This window comes from Bufo gargarizans, chromosome 8, assembly GCF_014858855.1.
Source record: "Bufo gargarizans isolate SCDJY-AF-19 chromosome 8, ASM1485885v1, whole genome shotgun sequence".
NCBI classification, from domain to species: Eukaryota; Metazoa; Chordata; class Amphibia; order Anura; family Bufonidae; genus Bufo; species Bufo gargarizans.
This window is the reverse complement of record NC_058087.1, coordinates 138,250,077-138,276,152: the sequence shown is the minus strand read 5'-3', so window position 1 is coordinate 138,276,152 and position 26,076 is coordinate 138,250,077. Positions and strand designations below refer to the sequence as shown.

The window sequence follows — 26,076 nt, the reverse complement described above, 5'->3', positions numbered from 1 at the left end:
ATCTGTAGACCGGTCCCGGGGTTGTTGCCCCTCATGAGTACACAAAAGGGCACTGGTTAGCTGGATGAGATGACTTTGGAAGAATTGATAACGTTCTTCCAGTTCAACATCTGACACTTACATCTGGGGCCCGATAGGCAATGCAGCGCAGCATCCAGTCTATGGCAGGAGAATACAGGGTGAGGTAAATGGGAATCTCCACAGCTTGTACCGCCAGCTGGTTCTGCACTGTGTCGCTGTGAATCTGAACAGAGGAGCACATTATCAGACTAAGCTATGACTATGTGGTGACAAACTAGATTTCTCTGTATGCATATTCGATCATAACAGCCCAACCAGATACACCCATCTGTAGACGCCTCTGTTTCGGGATTCTTGCCCCTCATCAGCACAGAGCAGGGTGCTGGTTAGATAGATGAGCTAAAGACCTTAGATCAGGGGGTGAGCAACCTCCGGCACTCCAGCTGTTGTGAAACTACAATTCCCAGAATGTTCCATTCATTTCTATGACAGTTCTGAGAAGAGCAGAGCAAGTATGAATGCTGGGAGTTGTAGTTTCACAACAGCTGGAGGTGGCCTACCCCTGCCTTAGATGTAGCTCAAGGGAGTGCCGTCTCTCACTGAAGAGACCCAGCGATACACGGAGGCTTATTTTGGGGTAATGCTCCATGGGAGAAAGTATGTAAAATGGCTATTAATTCTTAGACTTGACATGACGACTATAAGGCGGTATTTCTTACTTGCTTAAAGGTGAGCAGGAAATCAAAAAAGTTCTGGTTGAGATTCTCCTTGATGTGAGGAGCTACTTCCATCCCGACCTGTAACACATGAAAACATGGAGTCTGCCACGTGTCTGCAATAAGTGAAGAATGGACGTATTACTAGAAATGAGAGCGGTCCTTACCCTGCAGAGGTAAGCTCGGGCGTACACAGACACAAGAGGATCTCCAATGCCTTTTATCATGGATGTCAGTCGGGGAAGAGACTCTGGTATCCCACTAGAATAGAGACACATCCCAAAATTATAATGTCTGTGCCATCACTGCTCTGCAGACTTGTGCCCATCTACGTTACCCCTGACACCGGGGTCAGCCTGTCAACTGCGGCAGGTGGATAGTCGATGGGTTCCACATGGGAAGCTCAAACAACTTCACAGCTCTGACGCAAACAGCTCTACGTCTCGCCATTCACCTTCATAGACCGCGTTATGCCAGGACCTGCGCTATCCTGGTACACTGGGTTAGGCCGCTCTGCTTGGGGGCACTATTACTGTTGTAGGTAATAATGAAGCGCTATGCATGGCACCGTTATTCTGTTGGCACTACGACTGTTCAGAGCACTCTGGTTGGCACAACGCTATATGGACACTGATTGGTACATTTATTTTGTGGGCACTGTTAGTGATGGAGGCAATATATGCTGAGCACAATTACTTTTCGCCGGTACTGTGTGGCACAATGCGATTGGCAATTTTATTGTTGGGGGAACTGTGTGGCACTAACTGAATGCAACTATTTTCTGGGGCGCAATCTGAAGCAGTGATTAAAGGCATTGTCCATGCTACAGTTATTGAAGATCCATCTTCAGAATAGGTCATTAACATCAGATCACTGAGGGTCCGACACACAGCACCCCCAGTAATCGGCTGTTTTGGGTAGCTGCTGTGTAGGAAGCTATGCTGGGGGTCATTTACTAATGCTAGTGTGGCATAAAAAAAAGTCACAAGGCGTCTTTTTGCAATTTTGTCATTTGGGCATCTTTACGCCGTCCTCGCCACTGGGGAATAATGTTGGGGCACGGTCTACTCATAATTATTTCAGAGGCACTATTATTTTTGGGGAAGCAGCTGTATGGCAATATTATTTTTGTGGGGGACTACAATTAAGGCAGTAATATTTCTGCAGTACAGCACTGATCATCGCAGTAAGAACAGTTTTAGAAGTCGAAGGAGGATCATACAGTTGGGGCACCAAGATGAAGAGAGTTTGTGTTGAGAAGTTGGGGAAGATGGTGGAAAAGTGAGGAGCCTAAGATGTCGGGACAGTAAACTACGCAGAGACAAGTTGGGGCTGGCATGGGCGTTCATGTTGGTCTGGGCCAAGTAGAGAAGAAAAGGAAAGAAAATACATAACCTGTGAGTCACTTTATAAAACGCTGTATTCCTCTGTATGTTCTGTAGCACCGAATTCACATTATGTGTCTTAACAACCTAGCAATGACCCCCATAACTTACACAACATCTCCGGCATGGTCCTGTCACTTAGTACCAAGAAGATTCCAAGACCCTTCCAAGTTACAAAAGTAGATCACCACCCCTTTAAAGGGAACCTGTCACCGGGATTTTGTGTATAGAGCTGAGGACATGGGCTGCTAGATGGCCGCTAGCACATCCACAATACCCAGTCCCCATAGCTCTGTGTGCTTTTATTGTGTCAAAAAAACAATTTGATACATATGCAAATTAACCTGAGATGAGTCAGAGCTTGAAAATATGACTCTTCTCTGGTCACACAAGTAAGATATGACTCTTATGTTAATTTGCATATGTATCAAATCGGGTTTTTTACACAATAAAAGCACACAGAGCTATGGGGACTGGGTATTGCAGATGTGCTAGCGGCCATCTAGCGACCCGTGTCCTCAGCTCTATACACAAAATCCCGGTGACAGGTTCCCTTTAAGACTGCTTACCCTGGTCTATGGAACTTAACGAGCGAGGGATAAGCACAACTGCTGCATGGCACTCTGAATACAAATCTCCAAAGAGCTTGTACCAATGACATTTAAAGGAAAGCCACAAACAAGGCAGAAACCACTTATAGCACCCCCCAAGAGCAGAACTCTTGGCAGAAGCTAATTTAAAGTACCTCTGCCTCATCATAGGTGACATTACAGTATGATCCTTGTGGGTCCTTCACTTGACTAGGGTTGGATTCTATTACCAGACACAGTACATGGATGACAATAGCGGTGGGATCTATGGGTGTCCCAGTAGTCAGCACCACACCGATGATCCTCACAAATTTTAGGACATAAATTGTGTGCAGGAAAATCCTGAACTCCATCATGATAAACAAGTAAAACTTACGTTTTTGAGAGAAATTTGTTACACTTTAGGATGGCCGCCTCGACATAGCTGGATAAGAGGAAGGTTAAGGATACTGTACACAGAATGAATAGGGCACATACAATTATTGTAATCATTAAGACTATTAAAGGGGTTGTCCACGGTAATTAATAAATCTCAGACAAGCCCTAAAATGGCTTACAATAAAAAAAAAGTTATACTCGCCCCTTTCTCCAGCGCGAGGTCAACCCTGCTGTCCCTGCTTGTTTACAAGCAGCAGAAGTGACGTGCCGCCAGTCAGTCTCTCTGAGGTCAGTGTCTGGCCGCAGCAATGATGCGCTATATACCTGCACCTCAGCATGCATGTCACAGCGTCGGTAACTTGCAGATGCATGGAACATGACTGCTGCAGCCAATCATTGTCCTGAGTGGTAGACCATTGAGGACAGTGATTGGCTGCAGATGTCGAGTGCCGTAAAACAAGCAGCGGCAGCAGGAACGGACCAGAGAAAGGGGCGAGTACAACATTTTTTACTTTAAGCAATTGTAGGACTTGTTCAAGATTTTTCATTATCTCAGACAACTCCTTTAAGTGCTACTGAAACGGTATAGTGGTTATCCCACAAAAAATATTGCTTATAGTTAAATCCAGCCAACAATGCAAAATATTTTCCAGATATTCCAGGAATAAAGTCAACGCCACCAGCTGTTTCTGTGTTCACCTCAGTAAATGGTCTTCTTTCTGCTCATTGCTATGGATCCCTTGGGTGGTGAGCTGAGCGCTTCTGAAGATGCAGCATCTTCTCCGCTTCTCAGGGGAGAGTAATGACCATTCTCACTTTATCACTTGTTCAGCATTTCCTCTGACTTGCAGAGAAGACGCTGCAGCTCCAGAAGCAGTCCACTCTCCACACCAGGGTTCCCTCCACCAACCCCCACCACCAGCAGAAAAAAGCAAGACTGAGCATGTGTGTCCACCTCAGCACATTTAGTGAGGTGGACACAGAAAGGCTGCTCAACAGATACAGCAGGTGGGGCTATACTAACATTATTCCTGGAATATCTGGGCATATCAGCATTTTATTAAATATGTGTAAATACAAAAAGGTTTATAGCTATAGTCTGGATTTAACTAATATTCTTTAGGGGAAAACTCCTTTAAAAAAAAAAAAAAAGAAGATAAATCTTAAATCTGGATTGGAGGTACATTTGGCGAAAATGACAACTGCACTAAACACCAAATATTCTAGACAAGATTGTGACTTACTACATGGTTTAAAAAAAAAAAATAAAAAAAATAATAAATGATAATAATATTATATACTGTATATATATATATATATATATATATAGTTATATAGTTATATAATAATAATAATAAATATTAATAATTGGGATGGTTTAAAGGAACCCTTAACCAAAAATCAAAAAGCGGTTCTGTAAGCTTCTGAAATAAAAATTGCAGCATTACAAAAGCTGCCACGTGACCTCACTGCTTCCCTACAGGGAGAAAAGCTGCAAGACAGTCACCAAAAATTCTGCTAAGGGTTCGAGCTTCATGCAATCATTAGTAGTCACCGACAAATGTTTCCATCATCAAAAAACACTGTGAGGTCGCTCACAGTAAGGGCTCATTCCGACGGCTGTAGTGTTTTGCGGTCCGCAAATTACGGATCCGCAAAACAGGGATACCGTCCCACATACGTTCTGCAATTTGCAGACTGCACATGGCCGGCACTATGATAGAGCATGTCCTATTGTGGTCCGCTGACAAGAATAGTCATTTCTAGCTTTTTTGCGGGCCCGCGGAACGGCACACGGTGTGCTGTCCGCATCTTTTGCAGCCCCATTGAAATGAATGGGTCCACACCTGCTCCGGGCAATAGAACATCTCATTACGTCATCTACCAGCGCCTGTGAGTAAAGGTCCGTGATCCTCACATTGGACTAAGATTCAAGATCACCTGTGAGAGACACGTGGGACGCGAGCAGCTCCATAGCCGGGACGCCGGCTCACAGAACGGAGCAAAGACTCACTAACAAGTCCCCACCAGACCAGCGACGCAGGCGAAGGGAAGCCCACACGAGTGGGTAAAATACTAGGAGGCGTTGCATTGAGACACTAGTAGGTAAAGTGAACGAACTGTTCCAGCTATTCACTAAAGACTTTTTTCCGTCAGCAATTAAATTTCAACAAATTGCAACAGCATATAGCTGGTTTAATAAGAAATAGATACAGCTCACAAAAAGTATTAAGTGCTTAAAAAGTATCGAATATGTGGAGCGATCTTTGAATACCTATCCCTGGATATACTTTGCACCGACATAGGACAGCATTGAAGTCCAGTGACTTATCAGCATAACGGTGCGATTTTTTATCAAACACAGGACCGATTTGTGTCATTATTTTTATAATTGGTGTGTTTCTTATAGATTTGGTGTATGTCATTATTTTATGAAGTCTGTAGGAGAAAAAAAAAAATCACCCAAGTAAGCGGAGGCTGTTTGCGCCATTTTTTTCTCCGAAATCAATAGTACGCATCCAACACCCAGGACCTATCAGGCCCACGTTTGGGAACATCAGAGAGAGAATTTGGAGCTACCAGCCTCTGCCCAAATGTTTTTTTTTTTACAAAACACATCTTCTCCAACAGTGAGAATTAAGTATATTGTGTTTTGATAGATAGTTTTATTATATTGTAATTTTATTGTATTACATTTTATGAATACAGTGTCCTATATTTTCATATACGAGTGCCCATCCCACACTTTTCTACCATTTATATCCAATTTTGAGGGGTGACTTAATTTTTGGTTTGGAACACCTATCCTGAGAGAACAGAGGTGAGCGGATCTCCTTTTTCCATGTCCTATTCTGGGCCGCTGACAAGAATAGTCATTTCTCTCTTTTTTGCGGGCCCGCGGAACGGCACACGGAGTGCTGTCCGCATCTTTTGCAGCCCCATTGAAATGAATGGGTCCGCACCCGCTCTGCAAAATTGCGGAATGGATGCGGACCCATTCATACCGTCATCTGACTGAGCCCTAATGCTTTTAATGCAATTTGCAGACAAACCCTGTGACACTATGGTGCCTTAACCCAAAAGTGGTGCACATGGCTAATGCAATCTACTGGAACCAGGGAACATAAGCGGCCTCAGACATATCATTGCAGAACTGTACTGTGATCTGCAGCATCTCGATTAATGTTGTAAAGCACCGCACAACATACCGTATAATCTTTGTCTAATAAAGGATACAATCTAGGAACAAGTTCCCGAATGGACGCAATCTTGAAAAACCAATTCAAACAAGTCTCCTTGGCTGTATCGTTCACATCATCCGGGGTAAAATGGGCTGCAAATTTGTTTTAAAGAGGAATAAATAACAAGTAAAAATAAATAAATTAATCAATTAATTAATTAATAAAATCAAAATTTACAATTGCATCATTTCTGTAACTGCTATTAAACATAATTTAAGCTCAAAATATTTGCAAAAATGTAAAAGTAAAACTGCACCTTAGCCCCTTTCAGACAAGCGAGTTCCACGTATCGGACTTGCAGCAGGAGTATGCAGCAGCTCCCGTCCTGACCTCCCAGCACCGACGGGGTCACGTAGCATTATATTGATTTATGATGCTATGTAACCCTTAGAGGTCTGGAATGTATTGGATAACACTGACATAATGCTGTCAGTGTTATCCAATACACTCCAGAACCATAAGGTTACACAGCATCATAAATATAATTCTATGCAACCCTGTCAGTGCTGGGAGGTCAGGACGGGAGCTGCCGCCTACTCACGCTGAGAGTCCAGAGTGTGGAACTCGCTCGTCTGAAAGGGGCCTTAGTGTTGCTCATATTATTAGCCTAAAATACAGGGATCAGCAACCTCTGGCGCTCCAGCTGTTCTGAAACTACAACTCCCTGAATCCTCTTTTCACTTATATGAGAGTTACAAGAACCACCAAGTAAGTGTGCATGCTGGGTATCGTAGTTTCGCAGCAGCTGGAGTGCCGAAGGTTGCTGATCCCTGCTATAAATCGCTTCTAGAGACATGTGCTCTACTATACAAACCACGTCTGAAGCAGCCGCCAGCACATGAAACCATTAGGCCAACCACCAAGGTCAAATTTAGCAATGCCATTTCAATGGGGCTAAACTGCAGTACGAGACAAATAAGGAGCCGATCGCATAAAAACCCCTTCACAATGCCATTTTCCCCAGCACCGGTGGTAAGGAACTACATATTCTAGCATACAACCTGCATGCAAAGGAGAGACAGATAGGAACAGTCTGCCAATGATGCTCTCATACTCCTCTTAGCAGGTAGAAGGACCTGACAGCACAGGTAGAAGGACCTGACAGCAAGCACTCTAGATTATTATTATATATTTTTATGTCATCTACATGGATTTCAGATGTTTTCTTCAAAAAGATACTAGAAAATGAAGACATTGGGAAAAATGCATTTTCAAAAGTTAAAAAAAAAGGATGTTACCAGGCAAAGCCGTCCTATTATCCATACACATGGACAGTATACGCTCATACACCAGTTTTCCTGTAAAACAAGTGACATTAAAATACAACATTGAGAAAAGTGTAATGATCCCAAAAAAATAAAAAAAATACTGTAATACTGAATAGTAAGGGAACCCAGCTTCTTATAAAACCTATTTAAAGAGGACCCGTCCCCTCTCCTGACATGCCTGTTTTAATAGCTTCATGTATTCCCCAAGTGATTACAGTTCTGGAGCCTCTATTCTTATGGCTCTATGTTGTGCCATTCCTTTATTATTTCTACTAGAAGGTATGAATGAATTGCTAGCAGTCTGCAGTAAGGGTCAGAGGGGCGGTAACCAGTTGGGGGCGTGTACCTGTACAGTCTGAAAATGGCAGCACTGATTGGATAGAGTGAGTCTGTGCAGGGCCACACCCCCAACTGATTACCGCCCCTCTGTACCCTTACATACAGCCATAAGAATAGATGCTCCAGAACTGTTATCACTTGGGGAATGCATGAACAGACATATCAGGAGAGGGGATGGGTTCTCTTTAAAGGGGTTGTCAAAGTTCACTTTTTGGGGAGGAAAACTGCTAGGGGGCTGCTAAAATAATACAAACTTTAGGGGGTTCTCCGGGAATCATATGCAAGTGGAGGTAACCAGTCCTCCTTACATTCTAGGACAGGTTGATTGCAGTGATTTTAAATCATTCCCCGATGACCCTTTTATCCCCCTAACTGTTTTGCCCGAAAATTCCTTGAAGTGTGGAATAACATTTGCCTTTGCAATCCTCTAGACCGTCATCATTATTATGTAACAAGAACATGTTGACAGTAGTGGTAATGTGTACGGTACAGTGGTAGAAGGCGTGTATATCTCACCCGGATTCCTCAGCAGGGTGAGATAGATGAAAGACAAGAAGCTGCACTTATTTCAGCAGAGAATAGTTTGCTGCAGCTGTTTTGTTTGGATTTGATGGGCTGGATTTTCATTTAGACTGAGAGGTAGGATTGGCAGAGGGACCTTCAAGTCCACACCCTTCCAGTACAGCCATTTCCCCCTAACCTGCGAGATCCTAGGTGTAGGGTGCTGGGTTCATTAGTGGGGAATAAAAAGAAACCCCAGAATGCCAGTTTGGGGGAATGATGCCTGGAGAGCAGGACTCTATAGGTGAGACAGGAACCGCCTGTGTATTAGGTAGAGCCCAGACGGGCAGGTATTTAGTTTGTTTTATAACTTAGTGTTATAACTTCACTCCACCAAGTGACGCTAGGACTTGGATGCTAATCTGTTATGCTGAAGTAACCAAATAGAGCACGGTTTGGTCTTTGAAACCCGCTGTCTCCGTGAAAAGCTGTCATCTTGCCAACCCTACTGCGAGTACAGATCCCTGCACAGTGTACAAAGCAAACATGGATATGATAGTTACCAAACGTGTCGAGGATATCCGTGATCAGCACAAACTTGCTGGGGTAGAACTTGATCACTGAGGTGTCAGAGAGAAGTTTTGAACACTAGAAAAGGATAAATATATTTTAGGTAATTAACAGTTAAAGGGGTGAGCCCACAACGGTGATTCATCAACCATCTGCAATCCCGAGAACCAAACCTACAAAAAAGTGACTAGACGCAACGCAATGACTATAGTGCCTGTACTTTATTAGTTCACATAATAAAAACAGCAGTGCGCTGTAATCCCGCTCTGCTGCCAGCAATCAACGATTAAAGTATGGGGATGAGCGATGGCATTATTGATCGCTCTTCCCCATACTGTGGAGGAGATCGCTGAATGTAATAGCAGCGGTCTCCTCCACTGACAGACAGGTGATTGTTGGTAAGGAACGCTTCCTTCCCAACAATAGTCAGCCTCATCTTCTGGTCTAAAAGAGGTCTAAGCTACCACTAGTGGAGGCTCCAGGCTATCAACTAAGGAGATTGTCCAGTCACAAGCTTAAAGGGGATGTACAAGATTACTCTGCTGCCTGATCTAACATCGGGCGTGGAGAGACATGACTGCATGCTGGGTGGCACAACTGCAGAGGCAATCGTCTGGCTAGAGTCAAGCAGGTATCATGCAAGAGCCGTATTCAAATTAAGGCTACTTTCACACTCGCGTTTTGGTTTCAGTTTCTGAGATCCGTTTTGGGCCGCTTGTGAGAGCCCTGAACGGATCAGTTTGCATTCTAATGCATTCTGAATGGAAAAGGATCCGCTCAGAATGCATCAGTTTGCCTCCGTTCTGTCTCCATTCCGCTTTGGAGACGGACACCAAAATGCTGCTTGCCGGGTTTTGGCGTCCGTCTGACGAAACTGAGCCAAACGGATCCGTCCTGGCACACAATATAAGTCAATGGGGACGGATCAGTTTTTTCTGGCACAATAGAAAACGGATCTGTCCCCCATTGACTTTCAATAGAGTTCATGACTGATCCATCTTGGCTATGTTACAGATAATACAAACAGATCCGTTCATGACGGATGCATGCAGTTGTATTTTTGTAATAATTGTAAAAGCGTTTTTGCAGATCCATGACAGATCCGCAAAAAATGCTAGTGTGAAAGTAGCCTTATGTGATCGGTTCACGATACTCACTGTCCAGTGTGCAGTGGCCTCTCTTGACATTCTTTGTCAAATCAGATGGAAGTCTATGCCTGGACAAGTCAGTATCTAGACCAGAGCGATAGGTCATCTTCTGATAATTTGGTCTCTTTAGAACAATTTAGATACCTCTTTTCCATCTGCCTTATTATTGCATATTGAAGCCATAGAGCAGGGATGCCCAACCTGTTGCCCTCCAGCTGTTACAAAACTACAATTCCCAGCATGCTTGGACAGCCTACAGCTATTAGGGTATGTTGGGAGCTGTAGTTTTGCAACAGCTGGAGGGCCGCAGGTTGAGCATGCCTGCCATAGAGGGTGGGGGGCTACCTGTCCGGAAACATTAGCCCCGGGTGCTTCTCTTTCTCTGGAGGACTGGGTATGACTTTGTGGCAGCCTATTGAATGGATTTTGTGTAGATCACATCTGCAGGGTCCCATGGTAAAACAGTGGGGGTGGGGGGGGGGGGGGGGGGGGGACTTCCAAACAGTAAGGGCTCATACTAATGGTAAAACCTCAAACCATTTGGCAAGTGCATCCCCCAAAATACAATGCATGTCACTTTATAAATTAAAGCAAACCCCATTCTTAAAGTGGTTCAGCTCTGAACCCGGACACAACCCGATCTGCACTTGTTCACCATGAATGAGTGGAGCATCTGAGCTTTTCACGCTCTAATGCTTCCCCTTGCCCAGAGCTGAATCATGCAGGGCAAGGGAATTTTCTTGAGATCGGTGACGTACCAGGCTCTTCATGGCTAAGCTAGGAGGAGGCTTCTAGGTAGCAGTGAGCCCGGTGACGTCACCGGCACTAATGGGCGGTCTTTAGAGCTGCCCTAGCCTGTTTTTACAGGCTAGGGCAGCACTAAAGACCGCCCATCAGAGCTGGTGACGTCACCGGGATGACTGCTAGGCGGAAGCCTCCTCCTAGCAGTGTCCAAATGTAAACAAACAGCCCCTGCCCCGCGTGATGCAGGGTAAGAGGGAGCAGTGGAACGTAAAAAGCTCTGACGCTACACTCATTCATGGTGAACGAGTGCAGATCGGATTGTGTCCGGGATCAGAGCAGATCGGGTTGTGTCTGGGTCTGGCTCTAAACCTGGAAAACACCTCCAAAAGGATCACTCTGGGAGGAACCGATGCACTGTGTTAGGTCTAGTGCAAGGCCCTAGGAGGTGATGCATGATTTAAATCTTCTATGGTGTTCTTTGACTCAGTCCTCGTGTCCTCACAACGCCTAAATAGGTTTATCAATCACTAAGAAGAAAGCCTTCCCGATAATAAACCATACAATAAGAAGGAACCTGTATGACTATTTTCAGGGCTTTGACTTTCTGATCAGAGGCCCACGCATCCTTTAGGGACTGGTTAAGCTCCTCGATTCGGCTGATGTAATCTTGTTGAGTCAGATTCAAGAGTTCTTTCTGTGATCCCTGGAAGAAGATGAATGCGGATGGTCAATGTCTATCCTTACTGACACAACCAGTTCAGCGTCAGCAACCATCAGCACACTTACCATAAGGCAACCTATTTAAAGGAGTGTCTCGGTTGTTACACATTAACCCCTATCCACAGGATCGGCGGGGATCCTACTGCTGGAACCCTCTCTGATCACAAGAACAGGTACCCCGTGCTCCTCTAAATGAACAGAGCGGTAGATCGGGCATGCTAACTGCCACTCCATTCATCTCTATGGGACTTCTGGAAATAGAGTGCTGTACTCGGAAGTCTCTGAAACTCCCATAGAGATGAATAGAGCAGCAGTGCACATGCTCAACCTGCCATTGCGTTCATTTCGAGGGGCTCCATTCTCATGAACGATAGGGGTCCCAGAGGTAGGACCCCCACTGATATAATCGTTATTATCCACAGGATAGGGGATAAGTTGTAAAAGCATAACACCCCTTTAATACCCACATTTTGTGGTCTGCAAAATGCGAGTCCAGAAAAAATACCAATGGTGTCTGTGTTGCATCCGTTTTTTTTTTTTTTTGCTGACCCATTGAAACAATACCTAATGTTGTCCATAAAATATAAGAATAGAACATTTTTTTAAAATTTTTGTGGGCTGTGGAATGGACGTGCTTTCTGCATTATTTGCGGCCCCTCTGCATTCATTGCAGACAACGAATGGGTCTGCATCGGATCCGCCAAAAAAAATCCAGATTGGATGTGGAGCAAAAATAAAGTCGTGTGAATGGGGCCTTAATGTGATCTAGAGAGAATTTATTAGGATTTTCTCATCAATACCAAACAACCTCCACCCCTTACCGCCCAACTCAACTCCATTCAAGTCGAGATGCTGAAGAGACCTTGCACCAGTCATTGGCTCCCCCATGGCGGCCCAAGCTGGGGAGGATTTAAACAAGCCGCAGACTAGAAGATGGACGCGTGGGTGACGGGGAGCAGGGATCTTCCTGGACAACCCCTTTAATATAAAGTTATAAGGAAAACCTCTGACAAGACATAGGACTGCGAGGAGTTTCCCAATTACGGCCAAACCCTGCCAATAGATTCACAAGACAATGGAGGAGAACTTGAGGAGAGGAGTGGTGGCTCTTATAAGAATGACATTGTGTGGGGGGAAATATCATCAGGGGATACAGCTTTTTGCACCGAAATTTGCACCTTTTGCACCGAGAAAACAGAAAAGAAAGTGGCTCCTTACTTCCTCCAGATCATCGAGCTCCTCCAGGCGCGTTCTCACTTTCTCCGACACTGCGGAACCTGGAGTTGAGGTTTTGCCTAAATCAGGAACAAATTGCAGTGAATGAAGGCCATATGCCTGCAGTTATCAACCATGTTTGCTTGATGGATATGCACCTGTGACTATGAATGTGCTAGTCTAAATTTTCTTGTAGTATCTATCATGCCTGCAGGTATGTCACCATTCACTTAGACACAAGGTACACCACTGTCATTTCAAATCACGTACGTAAAAGGTTTACTTATATAGAGTGTATATACAGTTTCAAACTAAACCCGTCAGGCTGCTGCTCTGACGGCTCGAACTATACCCCTCATCTCTGAACTCCTGGCGGCTCATAAACAATCATTTAAGCCATATTCTTACCAGTTTGAAAATAATTTAGCTATAATAAGTGCTCGTGAGCTGTCAGGAGTTCAGAGACAAGGGCTATACATCGAGCTGTCAGAACAGAAACCCGAGAAGTTCAGTCTGCTGCTCTGACGGTTCGATGTATAGCCCTCATCTCTGAACTCCTGACGGCTCATAAACACTCATTTAAGCCATATTCCTACCAGTTTGAAAATAATTTAGCTAGGTGTGTTCATGAGCTGTCAGGAGTTCAGAGACAAGGGCTATACAGCAAGCTGTTAGAGCAAAAACCAGAGAGGTTCAGTGTGAAACTGAAAGCACAATACTCAGCAGACAGACTGAAACTGAATCCTGTAGGACAAAAACAGTTTGAAAATGTTAAATAAAAGGCCAAATGAAAAAAATATTAAAATATAATCATAAAAAAATTGCCTCCAAAAGGTGTTTATAGCCTCTGAGATCTACTGGATCTGTGGTTGTGGCGTCTTTCTTAGGGCTCTTTCAGACGGCCGTGCGTATCTGGAAAACACGGATACCAGCCTGTGTGTGTCCTGCTATTTGCGGACCGAACATGGCCAGCACTATGATAGAAATGCCTATTCTTGTCTGCAATTGCGGAAAAGAATAGGACATGCTCTATCTTTTTTGCTGTCCGCATCTTTTGTGGCCCCTTTGAAATAAATGGGTCCACACCTGTTCTGCAGATGCTGATTCATTTATACGGAAATGTCTCTTCTTGACGTGAAGTCTGGGCTCAGATTTTAGCCATGGATTCTACTGCAAATTCACATCGAAATTCTGACATGCAGGGTATATTCACACAGCAGAAACGGGGCTAAAACTGTGTGCGCGTCTGCAGCATGTACAACTGTATAGCCACCGCATCAATCTGAGGGTCAGCCTCGGACTTCTATCAAGGATTCCGAAGCGGATTTATACAATACATTCACTGTATTTCCTGAGTTATTAAACTTTTTATAAAAATGTCGACTCTGAAATTGTGTAAAGTAAAATCAGGCAACAAAACAAATAAAAAAAAATAGGGAATCATTTTGTTGTGCGAGTGATCTTTATACAAGCACAGCTCATGGTAAAGAAGTTGTGTCACTTCATGGCATTTATCATGTAGAGAAAGTCAATTCAAGGCACTTACTAATGGATTGTGATTGTCCATATTGCCTCCTTGGCTGGCTGGATTCATTTTTCCATCGCATTATACACTGCTCGTATCCAGAGGTTACGACCACCCTACAATCCAGCAGCAGTGGTCATGCTTGCACAATATAGGAAAAATCGTTTGCCTCTCTGGTGGATTGCAGGGTGGTTGTAATTTTTCCATCAGTATAATGTGATGGAAAATTTATCCAGCCAGCAAAGGAGGCAATATGGAAAATCACAATACATTAGTAAGTGCCTTGTATTAAAGGGGTTGTCTCATCATGGACAGTGGGGGCATATTGCTGGGATATGCCCCCATTGTCTTATAGGTGCAGGTCCCACCTCGCACCTATATTGAGAACAGAGCCCTGCAAGTGAATGAGGGCGTACTGCGCATGCGCAGCCGCCCTCCATTAATTTTCCATGGTGCTGGGGAACATAGCCGAGCGCTGGCTCGGCTATTTCCATCAGCCCCATAGAAATGAATGGGAGCGGGGGCCACACATGCGCAGTACTCTCCCATTCACTACTGTCGGGAGCCGGTTTGGCGGTGGCCGGACTGGAGTCCTCCAGCCACCAACCTATATTGGTGCGGGTCCCAGCGGTGGGACCCGCATCTCTAAGACAATGGAGGCATATCCTAGCGTTATGCCCCCATTGCCTGTCATGAGACAACCCCTTTAACTTTATCTACATGATGAATGCCATTTGCTGAAGTGAGACAACCCCTTTAATATCTATGCAGCCCAGAGGGACAGAACAATCGATTGGTTACAGAATAAGCTGGAATCAGTGGAATACAATTAAAGCTATTACAGGTGAAACTCTGAAAATTAGAATATCGTGCAAAGTTCATTTATTTCAGTAATGCGACTTAAAGAGGACCGTTCATTACGATAAAAAATCTAAACTAAGTATACAGACATGGAGAGCGGCGCCCAGGGATCTCCCTGCACTTACTATGGAGAAGGAGACGCCCAGGAGAACTGGAGCAGGCTCCTCCCAGTTCAGCCGAAAATCTGAAGATACCTGAGCCTATACCGCCCAGGGATAATAGTAAGTGCAGGGAGATCCCTGGGCGCCGCTCTCCATGTCTGTATGCTTAGTTTACATTTTTTATTGTAATAAAAGGTCCTCTTTAAAAGGTGAAACTAATATACGAGATAAACTCATTACAGGCAAAGCAAGATATTTCAAGCCTTTATTTGTTATCATTTGGATGATTATGGCTTACAGCTTATGAAACCCCAAAGTCACAATCTCAGGTCCCCTTTGCTCAGGGGGTATGGATTAATTAGCTGACTAGAGGGTGAGACTTTGAGCCGAGAATATTGAACCTTTTCACAAAATTCAAATTTTGAGCTGCATTAATGCAATTCCTTTTAATTTGCATTACTGAAATAAATGGACTTTTTGCACGATATTCTAAGTTTTCGAGTTTCACCTGTATATTAAAGCAACCCACCCGCCCTGCAGTGTCTAATATCTGTAAATAATTAAGACACGGATCCGTAATCAGAAGCTCCCGAGACCTGGTGCAAGTTGTGTAATTATTCCCACAAGCTAATGCAAATGCCGTCACATGTCACCCTGTACAATGGCCTTACTGTAGGGTCTCTGGACACTAAAATAAGTGCTTGTTTCATGAGGGTGCGGGCATTTTTCCCCAAAATGAATGTAAACTGTTAATGCAGCTCTTCAAATGCCACTTTAGCGTTAAAGAGGACCTGTCCCCTCTCCCGACGTGTCTGTTTTAGTAACTACTTGCATCCCCCATGTAATAACAATTCTGGAGTCTTTATTCTCATGGCTCTGTGCTGTGCCATTCCTCTATTATTCCTTCTAGAAGTTATGAATTAATTTCTAGCAGTTTACAATGAAGGTCCAGATGGGTGTTACCAGTTGGAGTTCTGTCCCTGCACAGTCTGATACTATCCAATCAGTGCTTCCAGCGTCTGACTGAGCAGGGACGCACTCAACTGATAACACCCAGCTAGACCTTCACTGCAAACTGATAGTAATCCATTCATAACTTCTAGCAGGAATAATAAAGGAACGGCACATCATAGAGTCATAAGAATAGATGCTTCATAATTGTAATTACATGGGGGATGCATGACATGTCAATTAAAGGGGACAGGTTCTCTTTAAAAGGGTTTTCCAAGACTTTAATACTGATGACCCACCCTCAGGATAGATCATCAGTATCTGATTGGTGAAGGTCCAACACCCGGGACCCCCACCGATCAGCTGTTTGAGAAGGCACTAGCGCTCCTGTCTTCTCGTAACTTACCAAGCACCGCGCCGTACATTGTATTGCTGTCTTGGTATCGCGCTCAGCCCTATTCACTTCTATGGGGCTGAGCTGCTCCTAGGCCATGTGACCGATGAACATGACATTGCTGACCTAGGAAAAGCTGAGAGCGCTGATGCTGATCACTGGGGACCCCGGGTGTCGGACCCCCACCAATCAGATACTGATGACCTATCTTGAGGATAGGTCATCAGTATAAAACTCCCGGAAAACCCCTTTAAAGCTAAAATAACACTCAAGTTGCTGCATTAATAGTACGCATTCATTTTGGGGGGAAATGCCCTCTCCCTCATGAAACAAGCACTTTAGTGTCCATAGACCCTACAGTAAGGCCATCGTACAGGGTGACATGTGACGCCATTTGCAGTAGCTTGCGGGAATAATTACACAACTTGCACCAGGTCTCGGGAGCTTCTGATTACGGATCCGTGTCTTATTTTACAGACATGACATACTGTGGAGCGGGTGGGTAGTGTATGACAGCCCTGATTGTATTCCACTGATGTCAGGAGAGGCGACAGCTCCTCTTTCATCGGCTCTTTGAGGGCCATTTAGGCATACAGACCCAGAGGAGACCCGAGATTTTTGATTGACGACCTATCCACTGTATAGGTCATCAGTACCTGATCTGTGGGGACCTCTGACGATAAGGTACCGGTGCTCGCTCGCCAAGCACAGCGCCGTACACTGTATAGCGGCTGTGCTTGGTATGGCAGTTCAGCTCCATTCACTTCATTGGGGCTGAGCTGCTCCTAGGCGTTGTTACCGATTACCGTGACGTCAATTGGCTGGAGAAGGCCATGACGCTACTGCGAGCGCCGGTGCCTTCTCCAACAGCTCATCAGCGAGGGTCCCGGACATTGGACCCCCACCGATCAGATACTGATCACCTATCCAGCTCTGGATAGGTGATCAGTTAAAAAAAAAAAAAAAAAAAAAAAAAAAAACTCAGAAAACCCCTTTAATTTCTATTTTATATTTTAGCCAAACTATAACTAGAAAATAATCCGTACATACCTCGGTCTGAGCCCATGAACAAATTCTGCAAATAAAAATAATAATAATACTTAAAATTCATAATAATCCAGTAATATTACATTATCTGTTCAATACCTAACATTATATTTAAGTGAATGGGAGCAGCACTCATTTCCATTCAGAACACTACCCAGCGTACAAAGCCGTGCCATGCCTGATCCAGAACACCGCCATCCATTCAGTTGATCAGGTACCGGGGATCGGACCCCCACCGGTCTGATATTGATGACCTATCCTTAGAATAGGTCATGAACATTACCTATACAAATAAAATAAGGAATTCTGCACAAATCCACTCACAATAGAAAGCTTCTCGGTAGTCGTGTATCTGGCCAGGATCTCACCCCGCTTACTTGACCACGGTTCAAAATCGTTTCCTATGTAGTCCTCCTTGTCCCGCTTCTTCCTGTTGATATCCTGTAAAAAGGTGGAGGAATAATTATGGCAGCTGGCTATAAACCCTATAGACGTAGGGCTGAATGCACGTAAAAGAACTAATCATACAAAAGAAATATAGGCGGGTGCACCACACAGTCTAGGGTCCAGGAGCTGTAGAGTAAGGCTCCATCTATAGAGTCATTTCAGATTCCTCTTTTCAACCCATTATAATGTGGGGGGGGGGGGGGGGGGGTCAAATGATGCCCTTGGCACCAAAAGGGCACACTCCATATTCAGCCTATATACATAAACCGTTGGAGATGTAACAGATAACAAACTGTCCCCTGCAGCAGAAAATAAATGTTCTTGGATTCTTTATGTCTGGTGGAACACTTAGGCCTCATGCGCACGAACGTTGTTTGGGTCCACATCTAAGCCGCATTTTCTGCGGCTCGTGGTGGACCCATTCACTTCAACGGGGCTGCAAAAAGATATGGACAGCAGTCCGTGTGATGTCCGCATCTGTTGCTCCGTTCCGTGGCCTTGGAAAAAAAAAAAAAAAAAAAAAAAAAACAGAACATGTCCTATTCTTGTTCGTTTTGCGGAACGTTTTGCATATCCGCAATTTGTGGACAGCAAAAACACGGCGCGGTCGTGTGCATGAGGCCTTAAAGGGGTTGAGTCACCATTAAATGTTATTTTAATATAACTCAGCATGAAAAACTAATTACTTTCGTAATTTACATTCTGCTACAAAAATACTCCAGTTGTGAGATAGTAATATGCATGTCCACCCACTGAGGTGGTCGCACATGCTCAGTTCCACCCTGCAACTACCACCAGCCATATCTACTGTTAGAAACTGTGACAGTTATAGGAAGATAGGTGCAGCAGAAAGGACATGCCCCCTGAGCTGATAGGGAGCTGTGACAGAAAGGAAACACCCTCTGAGAAACACCCTGAGCTGTTATCGTGAGACAGCTGTGGCAGAAAGGACACACTCCTCTGGATCCATGTGAGGTACAGGGCTGGTTCTACATTTACAGATGATCATGTACTATTTAATGTCAGATTTTCATTTTTTACATCATGGCATAACCACTTTAAAGGGTTTGACAAGATTTGAATGTATAAGTGCCTGAGGGGGTCCGACCACTAGGAACCCCAGCAATCAAACCAAAAGAGGTCCTGTGTTCCTCTGTACAACTTGTTCGGTGACTGAGCATGCGTTCTGCCCCTCTAGTCATCTCTACGGTACTCTGCGTCTCCAGGCGTCCCATACAGAATGAATGGAGCAGCAGCATGCATGCTCGACTGCCACTCTATTCATATGGGGGGACATGGGCGGCAGACCGCCACCAATCAGACGCTTACCTTTCTTCTGTGGACAGAGTTACGCTTAAATCTTGGCCAAACCCTTTTACTATAGAAGAGCGCTCATGTCTGATTATTTTCTGAAATTGGCAGCTGCCCCACATGAACTGACCCTCTCCAGGGGAGCAGTCTGAGATGACCTAGGGGCTCATTACCGTGGGCGCTGCCACTGATTCAGCTGTGGCCGCGAACATAGATAAGGGATCTGTCCCGTCCAGGACGCTGCTCAGCGGGTCCGCCACCGAATTAGAGGAGCATGAAGAGGAGCTGGAGGACGTGCTTTCCTTCCTTCCCAGTTTTTTAGATTTGGATTCTGTAACCTTTAAAAAAAATATATATATAAAAGAGGACAAAATCTCATTTACAAAAGGTTATCTGTGAAGTTCTGGACCACGAAAAAAAAAAATAATAATTCTACATTCTACTGAAAAGCTAGACTGTATGTGCTGTCCCTCTGTGAAGAAATCGGCAAGCCTTAGGGAAACTGCTAAATGCTTTATTGTGTTACATTCAGCCAAAAATCCACAATTTCCTAAGGAAGTGGTTAAAGAGCAATTTCACAATATACCGTAATGTCACTGGATGCAGCAGCCAAGGGAAATTCCTGAAGATGCCGCCATCTGGTGGCCAAAATGGAAATTCCAGCAGAAGGTAGAGGACAGCAAAAAATATTCCAGGAAGAGATTATTATTGTATTCCATCTGCGCGAATATCACTTAAAGGGGATTTCCGGGATTAAAAAGGAAGTATCTGCTTTTCCGGAAACAGTCCCTCACGTCTGTCCACTGGTATGGCAGTTCGGACAGTCCACTAAATGCCTGCAGATAAGCTATAGCTGCTGCAGAATCTCTTGGTGAAGGAAAGGTTTTATATCAATCAATAGCAGAACTTCACACCCAGGGGTGTCCTTCTATTGAAAAAGAGGTTCTGCAGCAGTTCAGGTAATGCACCACACATTATAATACTCACGGCAGGTGCATCCTTATTTTATCGAGGTGGCGGAGTTCTACTTACCGTGATGGTCTTTAAGGGATGGTAGTCCCCATATTCTACGGGTATCCTCTCCGGCCTGCAGGAGTCAAACTCCTCCGAGTAGTTTCTCTCCCGGGAATGCCTGAACACGGAGAAAATTAAAATGATAGCGCCTCTATAGACGGTGCAGTCACTGGAGTGGGAAGACTTAAAGGGAACCTGCCCCCAGATACACCCCTTTAATGGTCTGTTCACACCTCATACAGGGGATACACACACACACACCTACACACGTCAGCCATTGGACAGTGTGGTATAGACCTGATGAAATCCTCACTGCTCCAGTGCCGCCGCCCGGGTGCTCCCCGCGGTCTCTGTCTACACACGTGGCAGCTGCAGTCCATCCTTGGCCTCGGTGGTCTTGTGCCTAGATGGGTATGTCATCGCTGCAGGGCAATAAACAAGAACTGGCAGGGACCACCGGAGCTGGAACAGTGGGGGATTAATTAGGTGAGTAGCGGGTCTTTGTTTTATAGCATTCCCCCTCCCTTAGCCAAATTGGTGCTGTTTTTGGAAAATCCCTTTAAGTGCTTCTGTCAGCAGGATCAACTCTGTATTGCCTGGTAGGGTTGACCATGCTGACTCAAATGTTACATTTCTATTGTTTCTACAAATACCTATACAGGGTATAGTACCGCAGCACACAGACATAAGTCGTATAGCACACAGATGTGGTACAACAACGCGATGCACAGACACACACGTGGTGCGATGCACAGACACACACGTGGTGCGATGCAGAAATACACAGGCACACACGTGGTACAATACCGCGATACACAGGCACACACGTGGTATATTACCACGATACACTGACACATACGTGGTACAATACCGCGATACACTGACACACACGTGGTACAATACCGCGATACACAGGCACACACGTGGTATATTACCACGATACACTGACACATACATGGTATAATATCACGATACACTGACACACACGTGGTACAATACCGCAATACACTGACACACATGTGGTATAATACCGTGATACACAGACACACGTGGTACAATACCGCGATACACTAACACATACGTGGTATAATACTGCGATACACAGACACACGTGGTATAATACTGCGATACACTGACACATACGTGGTACAATACCGCGATACCACGATACACTGACACATACATGGTACAATACCGCAATACCCTGACACATACATGGTACAATACCGCGATACCCTGACACATACATGGTATAATACCGCGATACACAGGCACATACATGGTATAATACCGCGATACACAGGCACATACATGGTATAATACCGCGATACACAGGCACATACATGGTACAATACCGCGATACCCTGACACATACATGGTATAATACCGCGATACACAGGCACATACATGGTATAATACCGCGATACACAGGCACTGTAGGACCCAGAGAAGGGAGGAGAATTTTTTTCACAGCAACCAATCAGATTGAAGCTCCTATTTTAAGACCCTTTGCAGCACCTGATTGGTTAAATGTCACCACTTTTCTTGCTTTGGTGCTAATTCTCCCATAATGCATCAGTGAAGCCTCAGCCAGTCCATGTTACAACATAGCAGACACGAAGGGGTGCACGCTCACATACATGTCAGTACAGTCACACAGCGCACATCTATGAGGAGAGGAGACGGTTCTCACCACTGCACAGCAGCCATCTTCAGCGTCATGTGACTGCACGCTGTCAACTTTCACCTCTGACCTCCCGCCATGTTGTGAATGGCGGAAGCGCCGTCCAGCCCGTGCGCGCAGTCTAAAGTATGTTCGCCATCTAGTGGGCGTGATCGGCACTGCACGCTGGAAAGAACGACCTCTCCACACGCTCGGTTGTTTGCTGCTTGTGCTCCTGACTTGTAGCCATGTGATTGTGTTTTGGAATATTTATTTTCTGCTATTTTAAAGTAAAATTTTATTTTGTCTTAATCTTTCAATTTCAATACTTGGGAGGGGGGGGGGGGCCTTATGCTGTAGTTTAACAATAAAAAATATATTGGTCAAGTTTACAGAGGTAAAGAATGGTGTGTGGTTTGGGGGCACAGCTTAATACGGGGTGTTATTTCACACCAATACTTTGCAGCAATATAAGACTATTTTCCTGCCATTTTTAATATAAAATGCAGCCAAAAATGATGCTCTGGCCTCACAAAGCCGTGAAAAATCCAGCTTCAACACCTATTCCACTGCTGCCCCTGAACCGTGCAGCCCTATGCAGGAGCCCAGTTTGCCCTGTCAGAAATGTGTTCGATTCCTCCGTAGTGATACGTGTGTGTAACGGGTATCGCTAGAGAAGCGCTCCGCAGATTTTAGACAAAAGATCCAATATGGACAGGAGGAACGGTATAAAATGGAAAGTTTTGTGATATGTCTATGTTTGGTGATCCAGATGCTGGGAAATGTCTGGGCCATGGCCTCAATAAAATGGCTAATTAGATGGGCAAGTGGCCATCTCACTCCTTTCTGGGGGAAAAAGATTAAAGGGCTTCTGTCACCCCACTAAAGTCATACTATTATTATTTTTGGCTACTTAAAGAGGACCTTTCACTCCTATACAAACTAAAAACTAACTCTATCTGTGGGCAGAGCGGCGCCCAGGGTTCCCCCTGCACTTACTAGTATGCCTGGGCGCCGCTCCGTTCGCCCGGTATAGGCTCCGGTGTCTGCAGCTCCGTCTGTTGTATTGGACTGATTTTTGTAGGAGGCGTGTCCCTTGCTGCAGCACTGGCCAATCGCAGCGCACAGCTCGTAGCCAGGCTATGAAGGGTCCCCCCCAATGAGACGATCCCAGTGGTCCTGCTGCTGTTATTCATTAGAAGCTACCAGCTAGGATTCATTTCTCCAGAAAACAATGGGGCATCCATGTAAGTAACAGATGGACATACAGGTTCCTTGAGAGGTAGACAGACTTTTTGCAACAATCTGGCTAGAAAAAAAAAATGTAAGGTCCCACGTGTCCTAATACAGTGTATAAAACCACAACGCTCCACTCATTCTGTAGTGGAGGGAGTTGGTCAGTGCAGAAAAGCTGATAAAACACTGCATTTCCACGCAGCCACCAATGCAAAGAGATTATTTCAGCTTCCATTCTAATAAATAAGAACTGTATAAATTCCTAGGCAGAGCTCCCCCTAGTGGTGGCTGTAGGCAACCATTTTTGGTATTAGATGGGAAGCAGATATATCAATGTATTTTTGCCAGGAGTAATATGGTGGTCGAAATGAGCACCATATTTATAAAGCATTGGCATTGTATTGTGCATTGTCTCACACACGTACTGAGTATGGGGCAGCGGGACCCATACTACGTTTTTCTTTGGGTCACTGAGATCATTGTACGCCCGATTTCAGAATCTAGAATAAACTGATGGCTTTGTTTGGACATGTAGCTCCTCTACAAACCTCAAATCCAATGAAGCAAAACATTGCATACAGTGATGGATTCTCTTGGCATCCAGCACATTGCTTCTTAGTAAATTCTTTCACACCACCATTGCGGTTTCACGCCAGTAACCGCCTTACTTTCCATTAACTTCAACAAGTTACGACATGACCTGCCAACCACTTCCGCTGCTTCAGCTCAGTATGTGAAGATTGTGCGCAATAAGCTGCACGTTAGGCTTTATAACAACGCTCGGCGCGGTCAGTGGTTTTCACCGGCCCATGACCTAGAATAGACATGTACTGTCCACCAAAGTAGTGCATGCTACTGCAGTTTTCATGCCAACCGGGAATTTTTTTTTTTTTTAATAATTGATGTTTAAGTACACACATAGAATTCAATGGATTCAGGCCTATTTTTTTTGAAGCAAACCAAATACTTTTGGTAAAGGGTAGACAGCCGAACTGCTGCTTCCAATGAACATATAGAAGGAAGAATGTATATTCATCAAAGTGATTCCAGGTCAACGACACTGGAGAGATTTTGAAGACTTAGGCTGGGTTCACACCTGAGCGTTTTACAGCGCGTTCCTACGCGCTGTAAAACGCTCAACAAGGATAAACCAATGATTCCCTATGGGAATGGTTCTCACCTGGGCGTTTTACAGCGCGTACGATCGCGCTGTAAAACGCCGGACGCCCCAAGAAGTACATGAGCTTCTTTGGGGCGTCTTGTCGCACGTTCCCGTACATAGACTTTCAGGAACGCGCGACAATGGGCGTTCGCTTGTCTCTGTATGCGCGATTGCAAACGCCGGTACAATCGCGCATACAGAGCGCTCCTTTCAGAACGCTCAGGTCTGAACCCAGCGTAAAGGCTATGGACACTTTTGACAAGCAAAAAACTATTTAGAAAGGTCAGTGGTTACCTTGAGTTATAAAAGTTGCACTAAGTTTCAGGCCACAATCTGCATTTCTTCATTGCCAGACCTCCCCCTTAAATACTTTTTTCAACCTGCTCCTGGTTTTGGCGCAGGAAGGATCTCTTCTCTCTTGTGCCGACACTCATTGATGCCAAGTAATGTTTGATTCTCCTCCTCCTGCAGAGTCTGATGCGAGTTCTCTCCTCACTGTGTACACAATACACAGCCTATGTGATTCGCCCCTGTGCTTTCCTCCGTATCTATAGCCTGTATGATCTGGAGGCTTTCCTCCTTCTCCACTCTCTGATCTGCCCTATACATAACCCCCCCCAAGCGCTGTCTGTGAAGCTTCCCAACCACATAAAAGTCATCACTTGAAACATCTTAATGCAAAAAGTTGATTGCGGTGTCTGTCTGATCTGTAAAGTCCCTACTCAGCGTGGCTGCAGCTATAAGCCGACGCTCCGCTATCCTCAGCACTGCCCCCAATGAGATGTGTGGGAGGCAGAAGGGAAGGGGCCGCTGGCAGGATTTCGGCGTGTCAGAATTGTGCTGTAGAAGCGGTCGTGTGAACCTCACCTTAAAGTGTATAACTGTTCATAAGTGACTATTGCATCTTTCCACTCCTTGGTGAACCCTAATGACCAGCCACTAAAAAGTGAAGAGCATCTGTCAGCATGATCAATCCTGTTTGTAGAGTTGATCATGCTGATTAAAACTATACCTTTGTGATGTCTGTAGGCAGGCCAAGAGGCTGGACTGAGCCCTTGGAGCACCCCTCTGCTCTGGGAACTCCCTCCTTCCTGTGGCTTCATTGACTAGCTCTGTCAATCAAGAGAGAGTGTTACTAGAGAGGTGCCCCAAGGGCTCAGTCCTTTGTGCTCCTACCAGCTCATCTGCATATTACTAAAAACGGATACCTCGGCAAAGGTTCTACCTACAGACATCACAAAGGTATCATTTTAAGCAGTATGATCCACCCTACCAGGCAGTATGCCTGGTTTAATAGGGTTGATCATACTGACAGAGTCTCCTTCAGGATCGTATAAGATGTCTCAAAACTCCAAGAAACTTCACCCTTCATGAAGTCTGTTTCTGGTGTAACGTCATTGATAAAACTCCCCCCGGGAGTCGGGTAATTGCACCATTATTCCTTTAAAAGCCACACAAATCATTTTGAAACAGTTGACAAAAAAAACAACAACTTTATTACTGTTTTAGAAAACAAATAAAGCACGA

At 44.8% G+C, this 26,076-nt stretch overlaps 1 protein-coding gene across 2 annotated transcripts in view; it reads right to left on the bottom strand.

Moving 5' to 3' along the window:
- The window catches only part of VPS35L (VPS35 endosomal protein sorting factor like), a 72,236-nt gene extending 50,022 nt beyond the window's left edge, over positions 1-22,214 (bottom strand). The window contains exons 1-14 of one of the 2 annotated variants that reach the window (XM_044303815.1): positions 22,182-22,214; positions 20,507-20,606; positions 19,648-19,812; positions 18,041-18,157; positions 17,720-17,744; positions 12,841-12,917; positions 11,477-11,605; positions 9,004-9,088; positions 7,571-7,630; positions 6,328-6,424; positions 3,089-3,136; positions 905-998; positions 741-818; positions 122-244 (exon numbers count right to left, since the gene is read on the bottom strand). In XM_044303815.1, the coding sequence (XP_044159750.1) occupies positions 122-244; positions 741-818; positions 905-998; positions 3,089-3,136; positions 6,328-6,424; positions 7,571-7,630; positions 9,004-9,088; positions 11,477-11,605; positions 12,841-12,917; positions 17,720-17,744; positions 18,041-18,157; positions 19,648-19,812; positions 20,507-20,606; positions 22,182-22,210 (1,227 nt within the window). In that variant the 5' untranslated portion in view covers positions 22,211-22,214. Of the gene's footprint in view, positions 1-121; positions 245-740; positions 819-904; positions 999-3,088; positions 3,137-6,327; positions 6,425-7,570; positions 7,631-9,003; positions 9,089-11,476; positions 11,606-12,840; positions 12,918-17,719; positions 17,745-18,040; positions 18,158-19,647; positions 19,813-20,506; positions 20,607-20,785; positions 20,940-22,181 lie in introns of those variants that run through there. The other variant, XM_044303814.1, reaches the window with a different exon arrangement.
- Between the last annotated feature and the right edge of the window lie 3,862 nt (positions 22,215-26,076).